Genomic DNA, 20,735 nt, shown 5'->3' on the forward strand with positions numbered 1-20,735 from the left:
GAATTGCAGCTGTAATGTGATGTCCACTATTGGTGAGATAATGGGGAGAAAGAAGGAGCCCACGTTAGCCATGCTAAGCTGAACCTGAAGGCTTAATGCTTGCAAGGAAATGCTTGTAATAAGGAAAGAATATCAGTTTGAAGTGTGTGCATTGTTTGAAATTAGAGCCAAGTGCAGGAGTAAGTGTGAAAGCTCACCTGTGAAGGAAAGGTTGTTAATTAAACATATTTAATCAGAAATTCCATTGTCTCCAGATTTATCTAGCAGAAAGTGCCTCCACTTTCCAGGATGTCTTTTGTTGGGAGTATTGGATTTTAAGTCTCCTTTGGCTTATCCGGTGAATTCATTGCTTAGATGTGCATTCGATGGGAAGAGTGAAATGCCACGCTAAGTAACAAGTTCCATGCGGATTGTGTGACATTTAACCTGTTTACAAAATACGCTTTAAAGCCGAGCCAGCAGCCATTGCGTAGAAGCTCAGGAAACGCTTTGAACAGAGGGTAAATACTGTTTCTTCAAACTGCACTGCAAACACTCTTTGCCTTCCCACTAGCCCTGGAGCTGCTGGGTTTATCCTGCAGCTCTCTCTCCTGGGCTCACATGCTGTAAGTTAGTTTTAGAACAAAAAATGTAGCCTGTGTCTAAGAATGCCTTCTGTTTCTTGTCAATTAGGCATTTCAGCTTTTAAATATTTTTAGATTCCAAAATTTGACACAGACAGGGGAATAAGAGATGCATCAAAGCAAGTTGGCAGCTGTCATTAAGGAAACAATTGTCCTCTGTTGGAGAGGGCAATGCAGGTATTGCTGCATTATCAGCACATGGCACTGCAATTTAGCTACAAAAAAGAAGTAATAAGTAAGGGAGGAACGAGGAGGTGAAGGCAAAAGGAAAAAGGAAAGAAGGAGGTGAAGCCTGCTTCCAGCTGGCAGTTTCGTGCCTTCCATGCACTTTAAAATAGAACTATCCAGCTTGCAGTGGTATTGCATAAGTAGCCTTACTGAGCTCTTGCATTTTTAGCAAAATACAGTAAAGGCAGGATCCAGCTTACAGATTAGGATTTGTAGATTGATATATCTGCATTAAGTTGTCTGCCTATGAACCTGGTATTTAAGCTCCCATTCTTATGTGAAGGGACACAGTTAATTCAGTTGATGAAACCCAGAGGGCTTTACAGCTTATTCTGAAGCAGATACCTCCACCGACCACCTGCATAGCTCTCCAGGCTCCCCTGGGCTCACTGAGTTCCCTGAAGAAGGTGTCTCACACTGTTCAGGATTTCCTACGGTATCGGAGACATCTGTGCAGAGTGAGCACATGTAAAACAGGACTTAGAGGGGACATGCATCGCTCTGGTCAAGCCAGATATCATAGTCTGCAACATCTGAAAAGACATTGGACGCCTCTGTTTAGACTCCTGGTTCCTGGCCTAGGTCTCTGTTTTGTATAGGGGGAGCTTAGCTTAAGCACCTTCATGTAACACCTAAATATAGGTGTCCTAATGTGCAAGCTGAATCCCGCATTAGCAGCATGAGATAAAAGGAACTAGTGCTTATGTTAAGAATGTGGCTGTTTGCTCCAATGTACCTGGTAATGCTGATGTGCAATGTGATGAGCATAAAGCACTGATTTCTCAGCCTTTTAAGTGAAAGAACTGTATTCCAGGAGTGTTTACTGAAATTCTTCATGACTTGTAACGAGTCAACTATTAGTGCTCATTATGCTTGCCTCTTAAAGTCCTGCTTTAGCTGCAAGACTGGGGTGGACTATGGTTATTAGGGTTGATGCCAGTTTGACAGTGCCTGTGATTGTGTCCGCATGCAGGGCACCGGCGTGACGCTGTCCTTTCTTCTGTGAAAGCCATTCATTGCTCTGTTGCCTCCTTCAATTTAGGAATCGATCCAATATGAATTCTCAAAGCCCATTGTGCCACCGATTCACAAATGCATCTGGGCCAAGCTGCACTTGAACAAGCATTAGCACTTAACTCACGGACCCCGTGTGCTGGCCATGCAAGCTATCAATTTTTTTTATTTAGTTACGTTCAGATGTAGAAGTGGGGAAAGAATTAAAAAATATGCTTGTTACTGCGCTGTGTTGCTAGAGCGTTCATGGAGGTGAACAATTCTGCTGTTAACAGCGCTTCGCTATTAATGGCAGCACTTCACTGATTTCATGGTGCTCATTATTCTGTGTGGCTTTTACTCCCACCCATTGCTCAAGAACAGCAGCGTGTGGGTTTTCGCTATTGTGTCCTTTGTCTCACGGCACCTTTGGGGCTGCGCAGGGAGCGGGTGCTCAGGAGCCAAGGTGCGAGTCCAGCAGTGCCGGCGAATTCCTGCTCCAGCCCCTCCAGCAGGGAACCATCACGTTTCTTACTGTCTCTCCAAAGTGCAGCCAGCGATGCTTTGTGTTTGCTCACATTAAAGGAACTTAGTACAAAGAGAGATCTTCCCACAGATGGCTGCTGGAGAGCTTCTCCTCTGTGTTTTAGTGCAGAATTAACTAACTCACAGCTATCAGTGCTGTCGGTGAGCCAAGTTCACAGGTCCTGCTCTGTACTTGAGTACAAGTTTACTCAGCGTTTTGTTATTCATGGGCAAGTGAGAAGTAAATCCATCAAATGATCCCCAGACCTCATAAAAGGAGAATGTATTTTGATATTCTCCTTTAGATTGCTATAGCCTTAAACGATGACTAGTGCAGGATGGTGGGGCTGTCTCCTTCCGTAGTGTATGGAGAAACCTCATATTACCCCTTGTGTCAGCCCAGACTGACTTAGAAGAGCAAGCACACGTGTGCCAAGTAGGAGGGTAGGTAGAGCAGTTAAAGCGTCTCCATTTTACGATTAGATGAAAGATGTCTGTATATGTTAAGACCAACTCGAGTGTGTTCTGTCCAGTGGCTTTCAGGTCTACCTGAAAGGTCTTCCTACAGCAGCTACATGCCTCTGAAACTGATGCTTTTCCTCACTATTTGACGTTGTACTTCATTAGCAACACCTTTGGGTTTGTTTGCTCTTCTCCACACACCGTTGCCCTACACAAGTCATTTGCCATGGGAAGCTGTGGCATTGCTTTCTTCACAAAACCTCTGTCACACAGCAGCAATTTTAGGTGCACTGGTTTGGGGTGTGAGGTTTTTTAGGATTTTTTAGGTCCGTGTGATTTCCAGAAAGTACATCATTCCTAGCAATATGAATGGGGACTGAAATGAATTCAGGTGGTTAGCATCCTGTACAGACTGAAACATAATTTTTTGAACATTGCCAGTCAGAATGATTTTAGTGTTAAATTTATATTGCTCGTTCTCAGCGTGACCCAGTAAAGAAGGAAAAACTCTAAATATACAAATAAGGAGAAAATATTTCTTCTGATAATTTCAGTGATTCAGAAGTTAGGTTGACCTGCCTTGAAAAATATAAAGGCTTGAGGGTAAGTGAAATTTCACAGTACTATAGTGTGGAGACAGAGCAGTTAAATGAAGACATTTTATTTGATTTAAGAATGTGAATTATTAATCACAATCTGAGTAGAAGAAAATTTATGGATTCACTCTGTCTTATATGCGCCTGTGAGACTTTACTCCAAGTATGTTTTTTAGCCAACCAGCCACTTCTCCACAAAATCAAAGCAAACTTGACATAGCTGATATTCCAGAGATATAAGAGAGAAGCTGTATTTTGCGTTCAGTTTGTTTCCACAAAGGAATAAGTGTACAGTACCAACTTTTTTTAAAATATGCATTTTAGAGAATCCATTTAAACATAAACTGAGACTGAAGTCAATATTTTCGGTTGGTCTGTATTCTACATAAAGATTTTTATTTCCACAAGCGTAAACTCTTATCTCTCTCCAATTAGCAGGCATTGAATAGTTCAGAAATAGTAGTGGGAAGTTTTTACACTGTGTTTCAGTTGAAAAATTTGAACATTTCCAAGCATTGCTTTGTTAAATCCAATTTCAATTTAATAGTTATCCATTCAAACACTTAATTATTAACCGTTTAATTAAGTAATTTTAACAGATCTTTCCCACTGTCAGCTGTAGGTGCAAGAGGCCAGTTTTGCTTCTGTCCTTACATTTACACATAGTGTGTAACTACTTTTTAAAGGCCAAAAATAGTAGGAAAGACTTCATTTCATTTCTTTGGGTACGTTTGTTTTTTGCCGCCGTGCATCACAGTGCTGGGGCTCTGTGCTTTATTCGCTCTGAGCTGAGCGCATCTCTCATGGGGCTCGGGTTGTGCTCTGGAAGAGAGCAGGGTAACATCTTATCCCACTGGTACAGGTGCACGTTTGCTTTCTTTTCCTATTGTTTGCTTAAATTTTCCTGCTTACGTGGTTCATTTTGCTCTTCTCTGGGAGTTGTCAAGGAACATTGGTTTCTGTAAGTGTTTATATACAATGCCACTGTGGTACCACTACTGTCTTTGAAGAGCCATTCAAGAAAATACCTATTTTTTAATGAAAGCAATTTCACTATTAGATGAATAGAAGGTTTAAATCTTAGATACTTGATATTTAGGCCCAATGTACTGAGATGCTGCTGGTTTATATAAGACTGAGTTATTTTGGTTGTTTTGCTGGAACAGATGACTATTTTCAGCCTGGTTTGGTGCAATTATTGTTTACTTTCTGGCCCTTGGTAGCTGAAAATGCCTATAGATATTAACATAGTTATTTTCCTACAGGGTATATAGTTTCCATAGGTTAATATTGTGTTGTCACCAGCTGATATCATCCAACTGCATGAGGTTTTAAATAATACTCACAGGCTAAGTTTTCTTAGGAACTGTTTGTAACCAATTTGCAGGAGAGCTTGCATTGCAATGCTGTCCACCTTTATTAGCACATTCAACTATTTCTTGAATACTATTTTATGGAAGGTCACCGGTTTGGGGAAAAACACCAAAACAAACCACATCATCACCAAGCTTACTATCTGTATGCTTTTCTTATGTAGTCCGTGTTTCTGGAAAAGGGTTGTCTTAGAGAGAACCGGGAAAATAACCACACCAGGAAAGCTGACCAGAGGCAAGTGCTGTGTAACCAATTAACACAACATGGTTTATCTGCTGGATGTTCATTTTCTACTTGTAGTATAGGCTGGACTCCTCCTCACTATTAAGCTTCTGGAACTCAATCAGAATAAGCTGTTGTAATTAATTTTTTTTTTAATTAATGCAGGGGTGGACCAGGCGTTACCACAAGAACGTCGAACTCCTGTTACTCCGTCCTCTTCCTCTCGATATCACCGTCGCAGGTCCTCAGGGTCACGGGATGAGCGCTATAGATCGGGTGAGTAGAACTGAAGATCACAGATGTGGAATGAAAATTTGAAATGACTGGTTCTGTTCTTTGCTTTTTTAAAAAGAATTTTGTTGTGAACTCATATAGTAGCTAAAAATGGGAAGTATTTGTTGTATGAATACAGAGGCAGCATCCAAGCATGCAGGGGTGGTGTTACAAAGCCAAAATACATCTGGAATTGAATGTGGCAACAAATGTGAAAGGCAACAAGAAGGGCTTCTAGAGACACATCAGCAGTGAAAGGAAGACTGGGGAAAATGGGGACCTACTGCTGAGTGGGGCAGGGAACTGGGTGACAAAGGGCAGGGGAGAGTCCAGGATACTTAATGTCTTCATGGTCTTTACTGGTGAGACTTGGCATTCAGGAATCCAAGGCCCCTGAGACCAGTGGGAAAGTCTTGAGCAATGAAAACCTACTCTCTGTGAAGGAGGATCAGGACAGGGAGCATTTGAACAAACCAAACGTGTACAAGTCCGTGGGACATGATGCGATGCATCATTGGCCAACATGATTGTGAGGCCACTCTCAATTCTTTGAGAGGTTGTGGCAGTCAGGGGAGGCTCCCGAGGACTGGAAGAAGGCAAGATTTATTCCTGTCTTCAAGAATGGCAAGAAGCGGGATCTGGGAAACTACAGGCCGGTCAGACTTACCTGATCTCTGAGAAGGTGGTGGAATCTGTCTTTACATATACGAAGGACAAGGAGGTGATTGGGAGGAGTCAGCAGAGATTTATGAAGTCTTCTTATTAGGTTGGTTACTCCACACTTGACCAACCTAACAGCCTTCTACAATGAGATGACTGGCTTGGAGGCTGAGGGAAGAGCAGCAGATGTTGTTTGCCTTGACTTGGATAAGTTTTTTGACAGTTGGATTTTATTGTACTGACTCTAGTTCGGTGAATACTATAGGAAAACTATTTAACTGGAAGTTTAGAAAGTTGGGAACATAATTATGCCTTAAATAGAAGCACTGATTAAGGGAAGATAAAATCAATTTCAGAGCTGAACAAAAGGGTAAAATCTCATTTCCAAATGACTGGGATCCAAGTATCTTCACAGTGCTGCTCCAGATATGACACAAAGTGAAGGAAGTGATTGGTTTTAACTAAAGGAAAAGTGACCTCTGAAAGTTCCTTACTCTTCCCTTTGAAGGCGTAAACTATGTGTACTACCCCTTAACTGGACGAAGGGTGGGAGTGCTCAGCTGTTGTGTGAAGTGCTACGTTTTGAGGTGACAGCTGGGGCCACAGGCTGGTTTGTCTGCTGCTGCCTCTCGTGCAGCTGGAGCACAAGGGACACACAGACAGCAGCACCCATCAGTCCGTGTGCAGAGAGACCCTCGCGAGCTGAGAACCAGGAGACAGGGACTGATGTTTGCAGGGAGCGCTGAGGAGCCAACTGTAGAAGTCCTGGGTTGTGTTTGTGAGATGCATCTTGCTGGGTGCTGTCAGACTCATTGTGCTGACACAACTGGAAAATTTTAAAGAACTCCTTATTAAACCTTGTGTAACATATCTCTGGTTCATTCCATTAGTCAAAGAGCTTGCCAGTCCCGTTTAAAGGGAAATAAAATGATAAATGTTGGCAGAGAAAGTTCATGGTATGTCCAGACCATTCTGATACATTTGAAAAACTCCCCCCTCGCCTCAGAAACCTTGGGTTCACACTGTACATGCTGCCAGGTTTTCACTGAATAATGGTTGTGGGATGTGCATAATAATTCCTTGATATGTAAGCTCCTAGAAGCTTCTCTCATATTACACTAAAAAGTGTCTGATTTCTATCCAGTGTTTTTTTAAGAAGTAGAAATAACTATTCCTGAAATTGTGTAGTTTGTGGGTGTGCAGCCCATGGTCCTCAAACCTCCAACTGCTCTCCAGAGCAATGTGTGTATTTGATTGTGCATTGCAAGTCATCTGCTTGAGCTGTGCTTGCCATTTTTAAACTAATTCCTTGAGTCTGGGGATGGAGAAAAGGAGACATCGTGTATGTCTTCTCTGTGTGCTCCTCCTGATACCTCGGGAGTGCTCCAAGTTGCCGTTGCTGCCTCTTGATATTCAATCGCTGCCTTAGAAGTTGAGTGAAATGGTACATAAGCTCCTGCCTTAGGAATGGGGTGAAGTGTTGTAACGATATATATAAATAACAAAGACACAGACTGTGTTGCTGAGAGCAGTAAGGAATTGAGTGCAAAGGGTTGCTTGTTACTAGTGCGGGAGTCTCATCTTAGGAGAGTCAGGACTATACTATAAACTCAGATCTCTCTTGGTGCACTCAAAATGTCCTTGGTGTTAAAACTGGAAAGCTTGACAGTATTCCGGGCGCTTGTGGCAGGGCTTTGAATTCCTACCTTGATCGCTGTCTAGCACGGCTCCTCAGCAAGTCACTGAGCTCTCCAGCAAATTCGTTTGAGCAGCTACCGCATCTTCACTCGCTCAAAAGTAGACTGTATGAAGGTAAATGTAAACGTCCATTTCCATTTTGAGAATTATCAGATCATCTGCTTCAAATTTGCTTTCAGAGGAGCCTGCTAAGATATCGTGCAGTGTTCCTATTCTGACTTATGTTCTCCCCTTCTATACATTGCCCCTGCGAGATCAGCAGCCTGTGACTTTCTTGGTCTTATGACTTGTACTCCTCCTTACGGCAGGTTACAAACTTCCAAGTCAGATTTCTTTCTGGTTTTCTTGTCTTCATAAACACAGTTGCTTCAGGTAGGAGCCTTTGTTTCACTTGTTGTTTTGCTGTGCTTAATACTTCAGCATCTCTGCTCTGATCATACTGTGTCATTAGATCCGAGCTGTGACCCAGTTTCAGTGCTTGTTATCATATTGGGCACATCCTGGAAAAGGCCCAAAACAAAACAAATGTGCGGTCTTTAACCAATAAGTAATTCACTTCTAGGAAAACATTTCCCTTCCTCAGTTACTTTGCACAATTTATTTCAATTAACATCTGCACAACTCCACTCCCAACTCTGATCAAAGTCCTTTTCTTTCCCTTCTTGGTAAGGTTTTCCTAATTGGAAGTCTAACATCCTGAAAGTCATCCAACTCTCCTTCCATGCCTTTGCTTTTTACATAAATTTAGATGTCAGCAAAGATTGTTTAATGAACTGTCTTTGGAGACTCAAAATCATTGCTGCCACTAATATCACCTTCAACTTAGGCTCTTTTATTTTGGAAAATGTCAGACTGTGACATTTGAAATCCCTACCTGTTTTCTCACTTCGGTCTTTTTTATTATTATTATTTCATTAATGTTGTAACAGAAGTTTTCAGCAATGGAATTTTGAAAACTTGATTTCTATGTTTTTTATATTCAAAATGAAATTAACTCTGAGTCTATGGAAGGTATTTTTTCGTAGGTGTTCCTGGTACATTTTGTGTTTTAAGATAATTTGATTTTAGAATACAGCCTACATTGAGAATTTAGTCTAATTCTTTACAACCAGAAAGGTTTAAAATTTCCTGTGTATTTCTTTTTATTCAGGAAGGGATCCTGAAATCATTATGTTCCAAAACATCAGCTTCTTTGATCATTTTTCCAATGTCTAAAGAAATAGATAATGCTATAAGTGTGGTAACTGAATCAGTGCAGGCCTAAGTATATTATTTACTCCATACAAATGTGGCAGCTAGTTTAGCTGATAGTAATTCAAAAGCATTTTGATTTGTTTACAACTGAATATAAAAAATCTCTTAGTATTTACTCACTTAGAAGCAGCATTTGGAGGTGTTTGCCAAATGCGGATCACGGCAATGTTCTTCTCTTAGCAGCTGCCGTTCCTTACCCAGTGCCTGTTCTATAACGTTAGCTTGGGGCTCAAGATGATGCTGAAGCCAAATATTGCTGTAGGCTGGATCAGTGACTTTTGCAAAGAGGCTTTTGTGGCCAGTGGCATTTTAGACAAGAAAACCCAGTTGAAGGCAGACTGGCTTGCACTCCAGGTCTTCCTCTGCGTGCAGAGGTGGCAGCGCCCGGCTCGGTCTGGCTCAAGTGATGTGACTGCAGAATCAGGGGCAAGACTTGAGTACGAAGGTAATAATGGTCGTAGCTACAGCTGGACATACGGCTTTGTTTTCTTAGTGCAGTTTAGAAAACAGGTACTTTTGGAAGCTGAAAATCCATGGATTTGGTATGATGTGTTGGGATGAGGAGGTGGGAATTACATGGTGGAGTAAACAAGTAGGTAATCTGAATGGCTAAGCTTTTGCAGTCTTATGTTACTGTCTACATGAACGAACCCGGTCAAATACTGAGATTTTTTGGAGGATGTTAGCCTTACATGTCTTCCACACAGTCACTGGGCATTTGTTTGCTCCCTGGTTAGCACTGGCTACATTCTGCTCCCGCTCACATCGAAACACCTCATAGAAGGACCTGAAGCTTCTGCCACCATTATTTAAAATACCGTCACACAGGCTGCCTTGCTTTGTCAGAACGGTTTCCCTGCTCCGGTGCTCGGAGCAGTGACTGTATCCTCTCCCGGAGGCCCAGCCATGGTTGGCCCCAGCCGGGGCTGTTGCGGTGGCCGGAGCAGCGCTGGGCTCTGCTGCCACAGAAAGGCTGCCGGGCGGTACAGCAGCGGCTGCACAGGCAGTTCTGAACAAAACACCCCCTGGGAAAACTGGGCAGATCCTCCTGATCAGAAATTGTTCCCTCCATCACGAAAAACCTCCTCCAGATCTGCGTTTCTGGGCCAGTTGTGGCCTGTGGGGTTCAGAGAGCAACTCTCCTTCAGAGACCTACAGCGCCTGTTTTAACTCCTCTCCAGGGAACAAGTGTGTTATCCTCCCTCAGCTGAGTGTTCAACACATGGAAAATTCAAATGTCAGGTCCTTTCCAACTTCTTTTTTTCTGAAGGGACATTTCTGTGGCCTTCAGATTATGCCAAACGAAAAAGCTTCAGTTTTCTGTCACAATGCTGAAAACCAGAGCACCTTCTCATGTGCCAGGCCCTGGCTTTCACTGTTCCCACACCTGTCAGTAAAAACAAAAAAGGGGGGAAATGATGTAAATACATGAAAAGTATGTGCCAATAAAAATCAAAAACTAAAATAACCCAACATTATATCATGGAGAATGCAGAGTAATATGTTCAAATGCACATGCATGTGTTAGGAATGAGGTAGCGGCTCTTGGATCTATGATTTCTGCTGTCGAATTCTCCCCTGATGAGATGAGGATATGACAGATGGGTTGGCCCAAGTTTATTAAGCCCTTGTTTCTTGTGAGGTCTCTAAGAGGCCTTGAAGATGAGCGGTGTTCTGCAATGCCTGGAGCAAGTATAATGCTTAAGAAAAATGTGACCAGTGAGCTCTAAAAACTTGAGTTTTCCAGATGTCAGAAGTGGTGTGGGAAGTAGCAGCGTGAGTGAAACTGCACTGCCTCTATGTCTAAGGGTTCACGGTGTCCTAGAGGAAAGACCAGCAAATGAGCTACACGAACTATGGGGACAGATATTAAAAGTCACAGCCGTGCATCGGGCTGGGAGCTGAGAAGTGGAGTGTTTTGAGAAATACCGTAGTGGAATCAGCCTCTCTCAGCTGGTCGCGTAGAGGACGGGTACTGCAGGTAAGGGGATTGTGGTACCTGGACTCTCAGCAGCGAGTACCTTCCTTCTCCCGCTCACTCTTGCTGATATTTTCCCATATGCTTAACTTCTGAAGATGGGAAAGATTCAGTGTGGTACACCGTGTTTGGAGGGCTGCCAGCCCTCGCCCCAGAGATCCCACCGCTGCAGAGAACAGCTCGTTTTCCAAGTGCATGCAGCAGTTCTTTTAAAAGACATCTTAATATAGGAGATTTTTGGCGATACTGCCAAAACAAATGCGTCCTAACTACAGCTCTCCCAGCTCAAATTCCTGAGCCACCTTTCCCACACTGTGGTTCAACACGGAAAAGATTGAACGGCCTATGCTGAGCATGAAATCATTAAAATTCAAATAATCACAGGCTAGGTCGGGGGGGCATTTGAAATAAGGGTGAGAGAACATTACCTGTAGAGCCAGATCCTAGAGGAGAAGTTGGCACCAGGCCCTGGGGAGCTGAGCTGCTCTGCTCTAGGAGCTTGGGTTCGTGCCTTACCACCCATTTGTTCTCATTTACCGTGAGGTAAGTGTGTGCATGAACCGTAACAAAGGTTGCTGACATTTTGCATGTTTACAGCTTACCTCATGGTGATTTTAAAATATATGGGTGGCTTACATTTTTAAAAGGACACTCAAGGTCTCATTTGGAAATCTTGCCAGAACCGATGAAAAAGAATTATACTATGAGAATGTAGGAGTTGTAGTGCGTGGTAGAGGAAAGGATGGAATAGGAAGGTTTGAGACATTGTTTTTATTGAATCCCTATCATTTAGCATTTCTCCAAAGAATACGAAAAAAGAAAAATATGACAAATGTGCTATGTATCAAGATGGGACTGCTTGTAAATATTAAGGTGGCTCATCATAAAACAAATAATTTCTTAACCCTTCAAGTGAGCAAGGGTTACTTAAGAGTTAATCTGTATTAATTAACCTGGCTGTAGTCACACTTATTCAGAGATTAATTAATGTCCTATTTGATTTAGCTTACTTACAAACTTAATTTCAAGCTACAACTCAATTAGGGCAAAAAAAGAGGTTGAAGAACTTGTGCAATGTTATAATTTATATGACCACATCCTTGCTTTTGACCCAGCAGAAAGATTTGTAGGGATAATAGCAGAACTCTTGAGGAAAATTACTCAAGGATCTCCAGAGAGAAACAAAAAAAAGTTGATTTACTTCAGATCGCATAATAAGGGGCCCTGAGATGAAGTCACTCTGTGAAGCTGACTTCCAGATTGCATTACAAATGAGACAATAAATAAATGGAGGGATGGAAATTATTAGTGGGAGACCTGCATGTTGTTTTTTTGTTTCACTTATGAGTGGAGTTAATATAGTTTGAAATCCCAGAGTTTAGAGAAAAACATTTTAAAATCAACTTTATTATGGTAACTGAAGAATCCAAAGTAGAGCAACAACTCTGCCTTTCAGCAGCACTAGCGATGGAGTCATGAAGAGTTCAGTCCTCTGGTTTGGTGTCCTCAGTTTCCATCACATAACCGCTGTGTTCTGCAACCTGCCCGTGCAGCTCTCCCACCTGCCTGTTCAGCTTTTGCCTTCCTGGAGAGCAGAGTGGCTGGAGAGCAGTCAGGCAGAAAGGGACCTGGGGGTGCTAATTGACAGGAAGCTCAACATGAGCCATCAGTGTGCCCAGGTGGCCAAGAAGGCCAATGGTACCCTGTCCTGTATCAAAAATAGCGTGGTCAGCAGGACAAGGGAAGTGATCCTTCCCCTGTACTCTGCATTGGTGAGGCCACACCTGGAGTATTGTGTTCAGTTCTGGGCCCCTCAGTTCAGGAGAGACATTGAAGTGCTGGAGCGAGTCCAGAGAAGAGCAACAAGACTGGTGAAGGGACTTGAACACAAGACCTATGGGGAGAGGCTGAGGGAGCTGGGGTTGTTTAGTCTGGAGAAGAGGAGGCTTAGAGGTGAGCTCATCACTCTCTATAACTACCTGAAGGGCAGTTCTAGCCAGGTGGGGATTGGTCTCTTCTCCCAGGCAGTCAGCAATAGGACAAGGGGGCATGGGCTTAGACTCTGCCAGGGGAAATTTAGGCTGGATATTAGAAAGAAATTCTTTGCAGAGAGAGTGGTCAGGCATTGGAATGGCTGCCCAGGGAGGTGCTGGACTCACCATCCCTGGAGGTTTTTAACTGAGATTGGACATGGCACTTAGTGCCATGATCTAGTCAATGGACTGGAGTTGGACCAAGGGTTGGACTTGATGATCTCTGAGGTCTTTTCCAACCCAGTCGATTCTGTGATTCCTTCCACCCAGAATTATGGATTGTCACCACTGCCATCCAAAGCGGGAGATGACAGTTGTGCTTTTCTTCCTTAGAGTTAAGCTTTCTGACCACCTGAGAACCTACAAAGCTTCGAGCTTCTTCAGGGGCACAGCAGGAGGTGGAACTGGGCAGCCCTTTGCAGAGCACCAGCGAAGTTTGTTGGCCGCAGCATCCCAGAAGAGCCAGGCCTTTGTCGGTGACACGTTCATGGGAGTGCAGGGCTTTTCTAAAATGCTGACTTTGCATTGCCAAAAATTGTGCAGGTCAACAAAGTTTGGCTCTGAATTCATGAAAAGTCAGCAGAACTTTCTCCTCCTTGTCCATGTATCCCCAGCTCCCAGTAAAACCAGAGGCCCAGTATATACAGTTTAAACATCCCAAGGACTCAAACTTGCACACTTATATTGTTTTTTTAAAATATAAGCAACAGTTTATTTCTCTTAGTAACCTCCACAGCCCTTGTATAAATGAGAGTCCTCTTAGAGCAGATGTTCTTGCATTCAATTGAGTATTCCCTGTGTTTGTTGTGAAAGCCATATTTCAGAATTAATAGCACACCTGCTTGCAGCTGGAGAGAAATTAGGTGTCACACTGTTTGGGCTATTTGCTTTCCTATCTTAATACCCAGAGAGATTATGAAAGAATTTTGAGACTGCTTCGTTATAGCATCACCCACAGCAGAGATGCATTATTATAAATGGACTCACTGACTTTCACATTCCCAGAGGAGTGATGATTTTCCGAGGACTGATCTGTGTTGGATGAACACAGCGATTTTTATGAAACCACTTGCCCTGTATCTGTCTGAAAATAAGTCAACGCTGTTGGCCCAGGACAATCAAAAGACAAAGCCTAATTGTAATCTGTTCTGAGGTACCACATTTACCGTGTCTCGCCCTATTTAGTACGTCCTGATTGCATTTCCAATAGATATAGCTACCAAATTATCTCTACTCAGAGTATTTACAGGCCATATATTAGGAAATGAATTCTCAGTATATCCTTCGTTTCCATGGCAGCTACAACAAAAGTCTGATTAAGCTCATAAGAGACTTCCATGCTTTCAACTACTAGTTTCCTGTAAGGCAGCAATTGCCAACCTTTCCTCTGTGTAATTACTCTGTATACTATTGCTATCCTTAGCCTTATCTAGAATTTTCAGCCCAAATTCACCTTTGATAGTTCTGGTTTGATAACGCTGTTTTCACATAGCATCCGTTGCCTCCGTGCAGTTACTCAGAAGCTGTTGGGATTCTTGTGTTGATGCAGCAATAATCGCGCTTGCTCCTGCTGCCTCCTGCAGCGTCTGCCTGTTCTTCCAGCTCTTTTCCTTGGTGCCACCTCAGATACTGGCTTCCCTGACACAGACTTGTTTGTGGTTTTACTTATTTGTTAAATGTTTGACTGCAGGGCTGATCCTCTACTGCAATATAAATAAGAGATAAATATGTATTATATTTACATAAATAACCTCTTACTAAAAATCTTTGGGCATTCTCAGCTCATTAGTGCGGAGCATCAGCCTTCTTGATCTTCATAATCTGCCATTCTATGAGTGAGTCAGTTGTGTTTGTGAACTATTGCATAAAAATCAAGGATGCTGAACTTTCTCAGAGTCCTTGGGTCCGTCCTACTCCCACTCGTATCATCATCTTACCAGGAATTGGCTACGAAAGCAAAGGAAAAAATACTATTTCCAAAGGCTAAATCATAAAAGACAATAATTGCTTAGGGGAGATGAATTACATGAGGCAAAAGGAACAAACAGGTGAGAGGGATGAATTCAGATCCCATCTGTCTCCCAGCGGTTTGGTTCTTCCAGGGTAAGTCTCCTGGGGGGAGGAATGGAGGTACCGTTACTGCAGAACCGGCAAACCAGACTGCAGAGAATGGTGCGGACTCTGCTGGACAGTTCTGCATCTGTACAGCAAAAATTAGGCAACAGCTTGTTTCTCCATATTTGAGTTTCTTAAACAGCTGGTGATTTGGTCTCAAGATTTTATAATTACTGGGAAACAGAAAACTCAATCAAAGACAATAGAAATAATGTATTTTATCTGAAACACACATAGAAACAGACTTGTGCTATCTTGATTATAACAATGCACAACTCCTGTCTACAGCAAGTCTAATTTATTTTCTTAAAAAAACACTAGGGCTGCGTGATAAATTAGATACAAGAGAACTACTTGACAAACAACCACAAGACCTGATTTAAGTGCAAAACAAGATTCTGTTTTTCCTTTGTGTGCTGAGGCACTTTATGCAGGGGGCGTGAGGAGCAGTTTTATAACGTGGAAATTTTTAATGTAGCCGATGTTTGCCATGGGAGGAGTGCCCTGTTTTGTGATCCTTGCAGAACTAACAGATCCCTGATCCGTGAGGCGGTATCACTTTGCTTACAGTATGTTGAGTGTTTGACGTGCCCGTGGAGTAAATGCAGCTAATACCGAATAAAGGAAGCTGCTGAGGCACTTTAAACCAAATTTTAACAAACCCTTCACGTTGAGGAAGAATGCGACTGTAGTTTGTTGAATAGGTTTTTGGTTTTTAAAAAGGAGCTGAACAAGAAGTAGCAAACTCATTCTCCTGCTAAAAGCTGCAAAAATCTGTGGGAGGACTAGGAATAAGCGATGTATCTCAGATGTCTCAGTTACAGTTCAGAGCTTCCAAGGACTGTGTCTGGCCCAGGTCAGCAATGGGGTGTCCCTGTTGATGGGGTGTAAGGGAAGGGCGATTCGGGATCACGCTCCACACCAAGCGAGGATGCGCGCTGCATGGGAGTGTTCTTCTAGCAGCTGTAGGGAAACATGAGATGCCGCAGCGAGGCTCCATATGTGGACCAGGAAAAGGCTGACCTTGTTCACCACATAACAATTGCTTTCTGCCTTCAGGAAAGGAAAGCTCATTTGCTTGTGGAGCTCATCTGAGCCCAGAAGGATCATATGTACTGCCTTCCCAAAGTCAGTAGCTGGGAGAGGACAGCTTGTCACAGGGGAAACTCGCCACTTACTATAAATATACATACATTTGTGCAAGGAGGAGAGAAAGTATGCTCTACAGAAAAGACTTTGGTAAAATTTCAGAAGAGACTTTTCCTATCCCAGAGCCAATACAAACCAGACTAAAACTCCTGGCCAGGCTCTCTTTCTGTGTGCCAACCCAGCTACTCGTTGAAAAAAAAATTGTCACATCTCCCCCCAGAAAAAATTACATGGACTCGATGGCCCTTGTGGGTCCCTTCCAACTCAGGACATTCTATGATTCTACATTCCAGGCTATCAAAAATGTAGGTAATAAGTGCTTGAAGAACACGGTGAAAAGGGGGTAAAGAGTATAAGCAATCTGTAATGAACAGGATTTACTGCTGTGTTTTTAGGCATTGTTATTGAACCTTTGGACACTGTCCACCTCTCAGCAGTTAACACGGTTATGTCCTCAACATCTGCTTTCACCCAGTCACAGAGTCACAGGCTGGTTGGGGCTGAAGGGACCTCTGGAGATCATCCAGTCCAACCCACCTCCTAAAGCAGGTTCACCAGAGCAGATCACACAGGAAGGTGTCCAGGTGGGTTTGAATGTCTCCAGAGAAGGAGACTCCACAACCTCTCTGGGCAGCCTGTTCCAGGCTCTGGCACCTCCAAGTGAAGAAGTTTCTCCTCATATTCAGATGGAACCTCCTGTGTTTCAGTCTGTTCCTGTTGCCCCTCATCCTGTCTCTGGGCACCACTAAAAGGAGTCTGGTCCATCCTCTTGACACCCACCCTTGAGATATTTGTCAACATTGATAAGATCCCCTCTCAGCTTCTCTTCTCCAGGCTGAACAGACCCAGCTCTCTCAGTCTCTCATCATAAGATGCTCCAGACCCCTCACCATCTCTGTAGCTCTCTGATGGACTCCCTCCAGTAATTCTTTGTCCTTCTCAAGTTCCTTGTCCTCCTTGTTGAGGACAGGTTGCTGTCTCCTGTGTTGAATATGTTTAAATGAACAGCCTCTGAGCACAGGCTCATCCCTGGGGCACAGCTGTGCCAACCACTGCCTGTCTGCTCTCCCGCTGGTTTGCTGTGATGCTTTGTTCCACAGAAGCAGAGATGGGCTTGCTGCCTTGTCCATGGACAGTCAGATGCACTGATGTGTTGAGCATGCAGCCATTAGATCGCACGGAGGGATAAAGCTGGGAACGACGGTGGAGAAAACGGGGTCCATATCAAGCTGGAGCTGTGCAGTGATGTGTGCTAGCGGGGTGGTTTTATTTCCTAAGCCTTTCCAGTTAAACAAGGAGCACAACATTGTGCCAAGTTACGAGATAAACCAGATGACAAGAACGCCTGTGCTAAGCAGAGCACCTCCCGGGAAAGCTGCACAATCCGTCCTGACGGTGGAAATGAGGAATTGCCCTCTGTTTGCAACAGATGAGAATTTCTGATTGTGGAGCGCAGTGACCAAAGCCATGGGCTCTTGGAGTCTGAGCTTATGGACCCTCATTCTCTGTGCCAGTTTTAATTTCTCTGCCCACTGTTTTGAGACCTCATCTCTTGTTTAATAGATCATTAGCTCTTCAAAGGGAAACTTTCTCTTGTTTTTTTCAGTTCTTCTTCCTTTGTATTTCACTTCCTGACTTTGCTCCCAGAAGTATTCTTGCTCTCTCTATCCTCTCATAGAAAATAAAGGAAGAGAATAAACAAATAAAAATTATTGAATACAACAGAGTGAAGACTGGGGACAGAGTCGATTTGTCTGGGGTTTGCTAAGTGTTATCAGGCAGCCTATAAGAAATACGTGTCAGGTTGAATACTGACACCACAAATTCAGCTTTCCCAACCGTCTTTCTTTACTCTTTCTCATTTATTGATTCCTTGAATTCAAACTCACAAATTGCATTCAACATATGGTTGGCCAACCTGAAACAGTGGAGGACAATGGCAGATAAGAACTGTGCACAGGTTCCTACTACTGTACATAGAAGTGGTGATATTTTACTCTCTGCCCTAGATTTTCTGATGAGACTTTCTTGTGGAAAATCCAGGTAGGAAGGGTATAAAGATTTCGTTATCTATAGGAGCCTTTTGGAGGGTCAGGACCTGGAGATGTTTTATCAGCTGTAACAGTGTAGTTAGAATGTCACAGACTTCTACATGAAAGAACATTTTGCCTGACAGCATTTTCTTTCCACTTAGACTTGGGACTTTTTCAGAAGACTTGAGTGCAACTACATCAAGGTATACTTGTGTTTGAAACTCTGTCTGAAGTTTATAATAGGTGAGAAATTGTAGCATGCCACACTCGGAGGAAAGAGAAGTGGGGGGTTTGTTGACATTTTATTTTTTCCTTTTAATTAATGAAAGCTGCATACATTAACTATTTTTTTCAGGAAAATTTAAGACGAAATTTGTGTTTTAAAGCAATGCTCAATCACAGTATGATGAATTCAGTTAGCGTGAGTGTGCCAGGGTAGATTGAGAAGACAGTTCAGACCCTTTTGTCGGACCTGCAATACAAAGGGCATCACCCTGCCAGAGATGGTTTGAAATTCTAATGTGATGTTCTCTGCTGATGCTCTCTGTGATATGTGGAGAATACAAACAGCGTTGTGCTGATGGGATTCAGGGGGTATAAGCAATTTCCCATCCCAAGGGAACTTGGACCGGTCTTCTTACGCTCACTGTACTTTGTCCCAGTGTGTATCACAGATGTGGTTTTCTTCCTTTCGTGAACAAGGAGCTTCCAATTACTATTCTATAAATTCCTATTGCAGGTCTCCATGTATTTTTTCAGAAGCTGCTACAGACAGTCAAGGGGCAAGCAATGAAAGGGAACGGGTCACAAACAATATGATGAGCACTATAGCCCATTTTTCACCAAGATAAAGGCAAAGAATGACCACGTTCTTGCTCAAATTGATGAGAAGTGAATCACCAAGGTCACTCTTTGGTGAGGGGTGTACATTTCTGTTTAGATTTAAAACCATGCTTCATAAAACTACAAAAAGAGATTATTAGTTGCATTTTGGTTAACATTCCTTGTGATACACCAGCAAAGTTGGCCTGTAGATCAGAAAAGCAAAGCTAAAACCTGGAGAAAAGCGAAGCATTTGTATGGAAAGCACAAATACAGGCTGGGCAGAGAATGTGTTGAGAGCAGCCCTGAGGAGAAGGACTTGGAGGTGTTGGTTGATGAGACGCTCACCATGAGCTGTCAGTGTGCACTTGCAGCCCACAAAGCCAACCGTGTCCTGGGCTGCATCAAAAGAAACATGATCAACAGGTTGGGGGTGGTGATTCTGCCCCTCTGCTCTGCTCTGATGAGACCCCACCTGGAGAACTGCATCCAGCTCTGGGGCCCCCAACACAAGAAGCACATGGACCTGTTGGAGCAAGTCCAAAGGAGGACACAAAGATGATCAGAGGGCTGGAGCACCTTTCCCATGAAGACAGTCTGAGAGAGTTGGGGTTGTTCAGCCTGGAGGAGAGAAGGCTCTGAGGAGACCTTACAGAAGCCTTCTAGTACCTAAAGGGGACCTGAAGGAAAGCTGAAGAGGGACTTTTTACAAGGGCAAGTAGTGATAGGACAAGGGATAATGGCTTTAAACTGAAAGAAGGTAGTTTTAGATTAGATATTAGAAAGAAACTCTTTAGTGTGAAGGTAGTGAGGCACTGGGACAGGCTGCCCAGAGAAGCTGTGGATGCCCCATCCCTGGAAGTGTTCAAGATCAGGTTGGACGGGGCTTTGAGCAACCTGGTCTAGTGGAAGGTGTCCCTGCCCATGGTGAAGGGCTTGGAACTAGATGATCTTTAAGGTCCTTTCCAACCCAAACCATTCTATGAGTCCATTCTATGATACCTGAAGCTGATATTTGGTGGGAACGTACCTGCTTACTATTTCTGTCATTCTGTAGTTACAGGATAGATGTAACCCATGAGTTGTTCTCAAGTGTCATTCTTAACCATCAGTCTGGCTTTTCCTCATGTCTCTGATTTCTCAGTACTTTGGGACTTAGTCTGTAGGTGTGAATGGCTTGAATGTTGTTCATTAGCTTTAGAAGTCCCATTCCATACAAGACTGTCAAAATACGTTGAAGGGCATCTTCAGAATGCATCAATAGGCTTTCATTCAGAAAGAAGACCATACAAACCATATGGGCTGTTATTCATTCTTTACCTAATCCTTAGCTTTTCTTTAGATGCTTAGAGACACTTTGTTCAGCCAAGAGTTTTATTCCTGGGAGAGAACATTGTGAAAAGATTTTTCATCCAAGCTTGACTGTTTCTGCTGCTTTTATTTCCTCTCCCCCTCAATGCCTGGAAGCTGTTGCTGATAGTCCCTGGACCATCTCTGGACTGTCTGTCCTCAGCCTGTTCTGGACACGTGTCCTGTTCTTTAGTAGCCTCCATGCTCTGAGTGATGCCTCCTGAGCAGCTGACCTTGCAGGCCAGGCTGGGAGCAGGTGGATGTGTTTCTTGTCCCCGGGCAGCTTCTCTCTTGTTTATTTAGAGTTTCTTATATTTTCCATTGTTTTTCCTTCCTGGTTCTGTTTT

At 43.2% G+C, this 20,735-nt stretch overlaps 1 protein-coding gene across 9 annotated transcripts in view; it reads left to right on the forward strand.

Annotated features, from left to right (window-relative positions):
• The window catches only part of DIP2C (disco interacting protein 2 homolog C), a 326,391-nt gene that overhangs the window by 181,619 nt on the left and 124,037 nt on the right, over window positions 1-20,735 (forward strand). For all 9 annotated transcript variants that reach the window (XM_082043979.1, XM_082043982.1, XM_082043981.1 and 6 more), the window contains one exon: window positions 5,189-5,299. In XM_082043979.1, the coding sequence (XP_081900105.1) occupies window positions 5,189-5,299 (111 nt within the window). The remainder of the gene's footprint in view (window positions 1-5,188; window positions 5,300-20,735) is intronic.

This window comes from Streptopelia decaocto (genome assembly GCF_964273445.1).
Source record: "Streptopelia decaocto genome assembly, chromosome: 2".
In the NCBI taxonomy this organism is placed as follows: Eukaryota; Metazoa; Chordata; class Aves; order Columbiformes; family Columbidae; genus Streptopelia; species Streptopelia decaocto.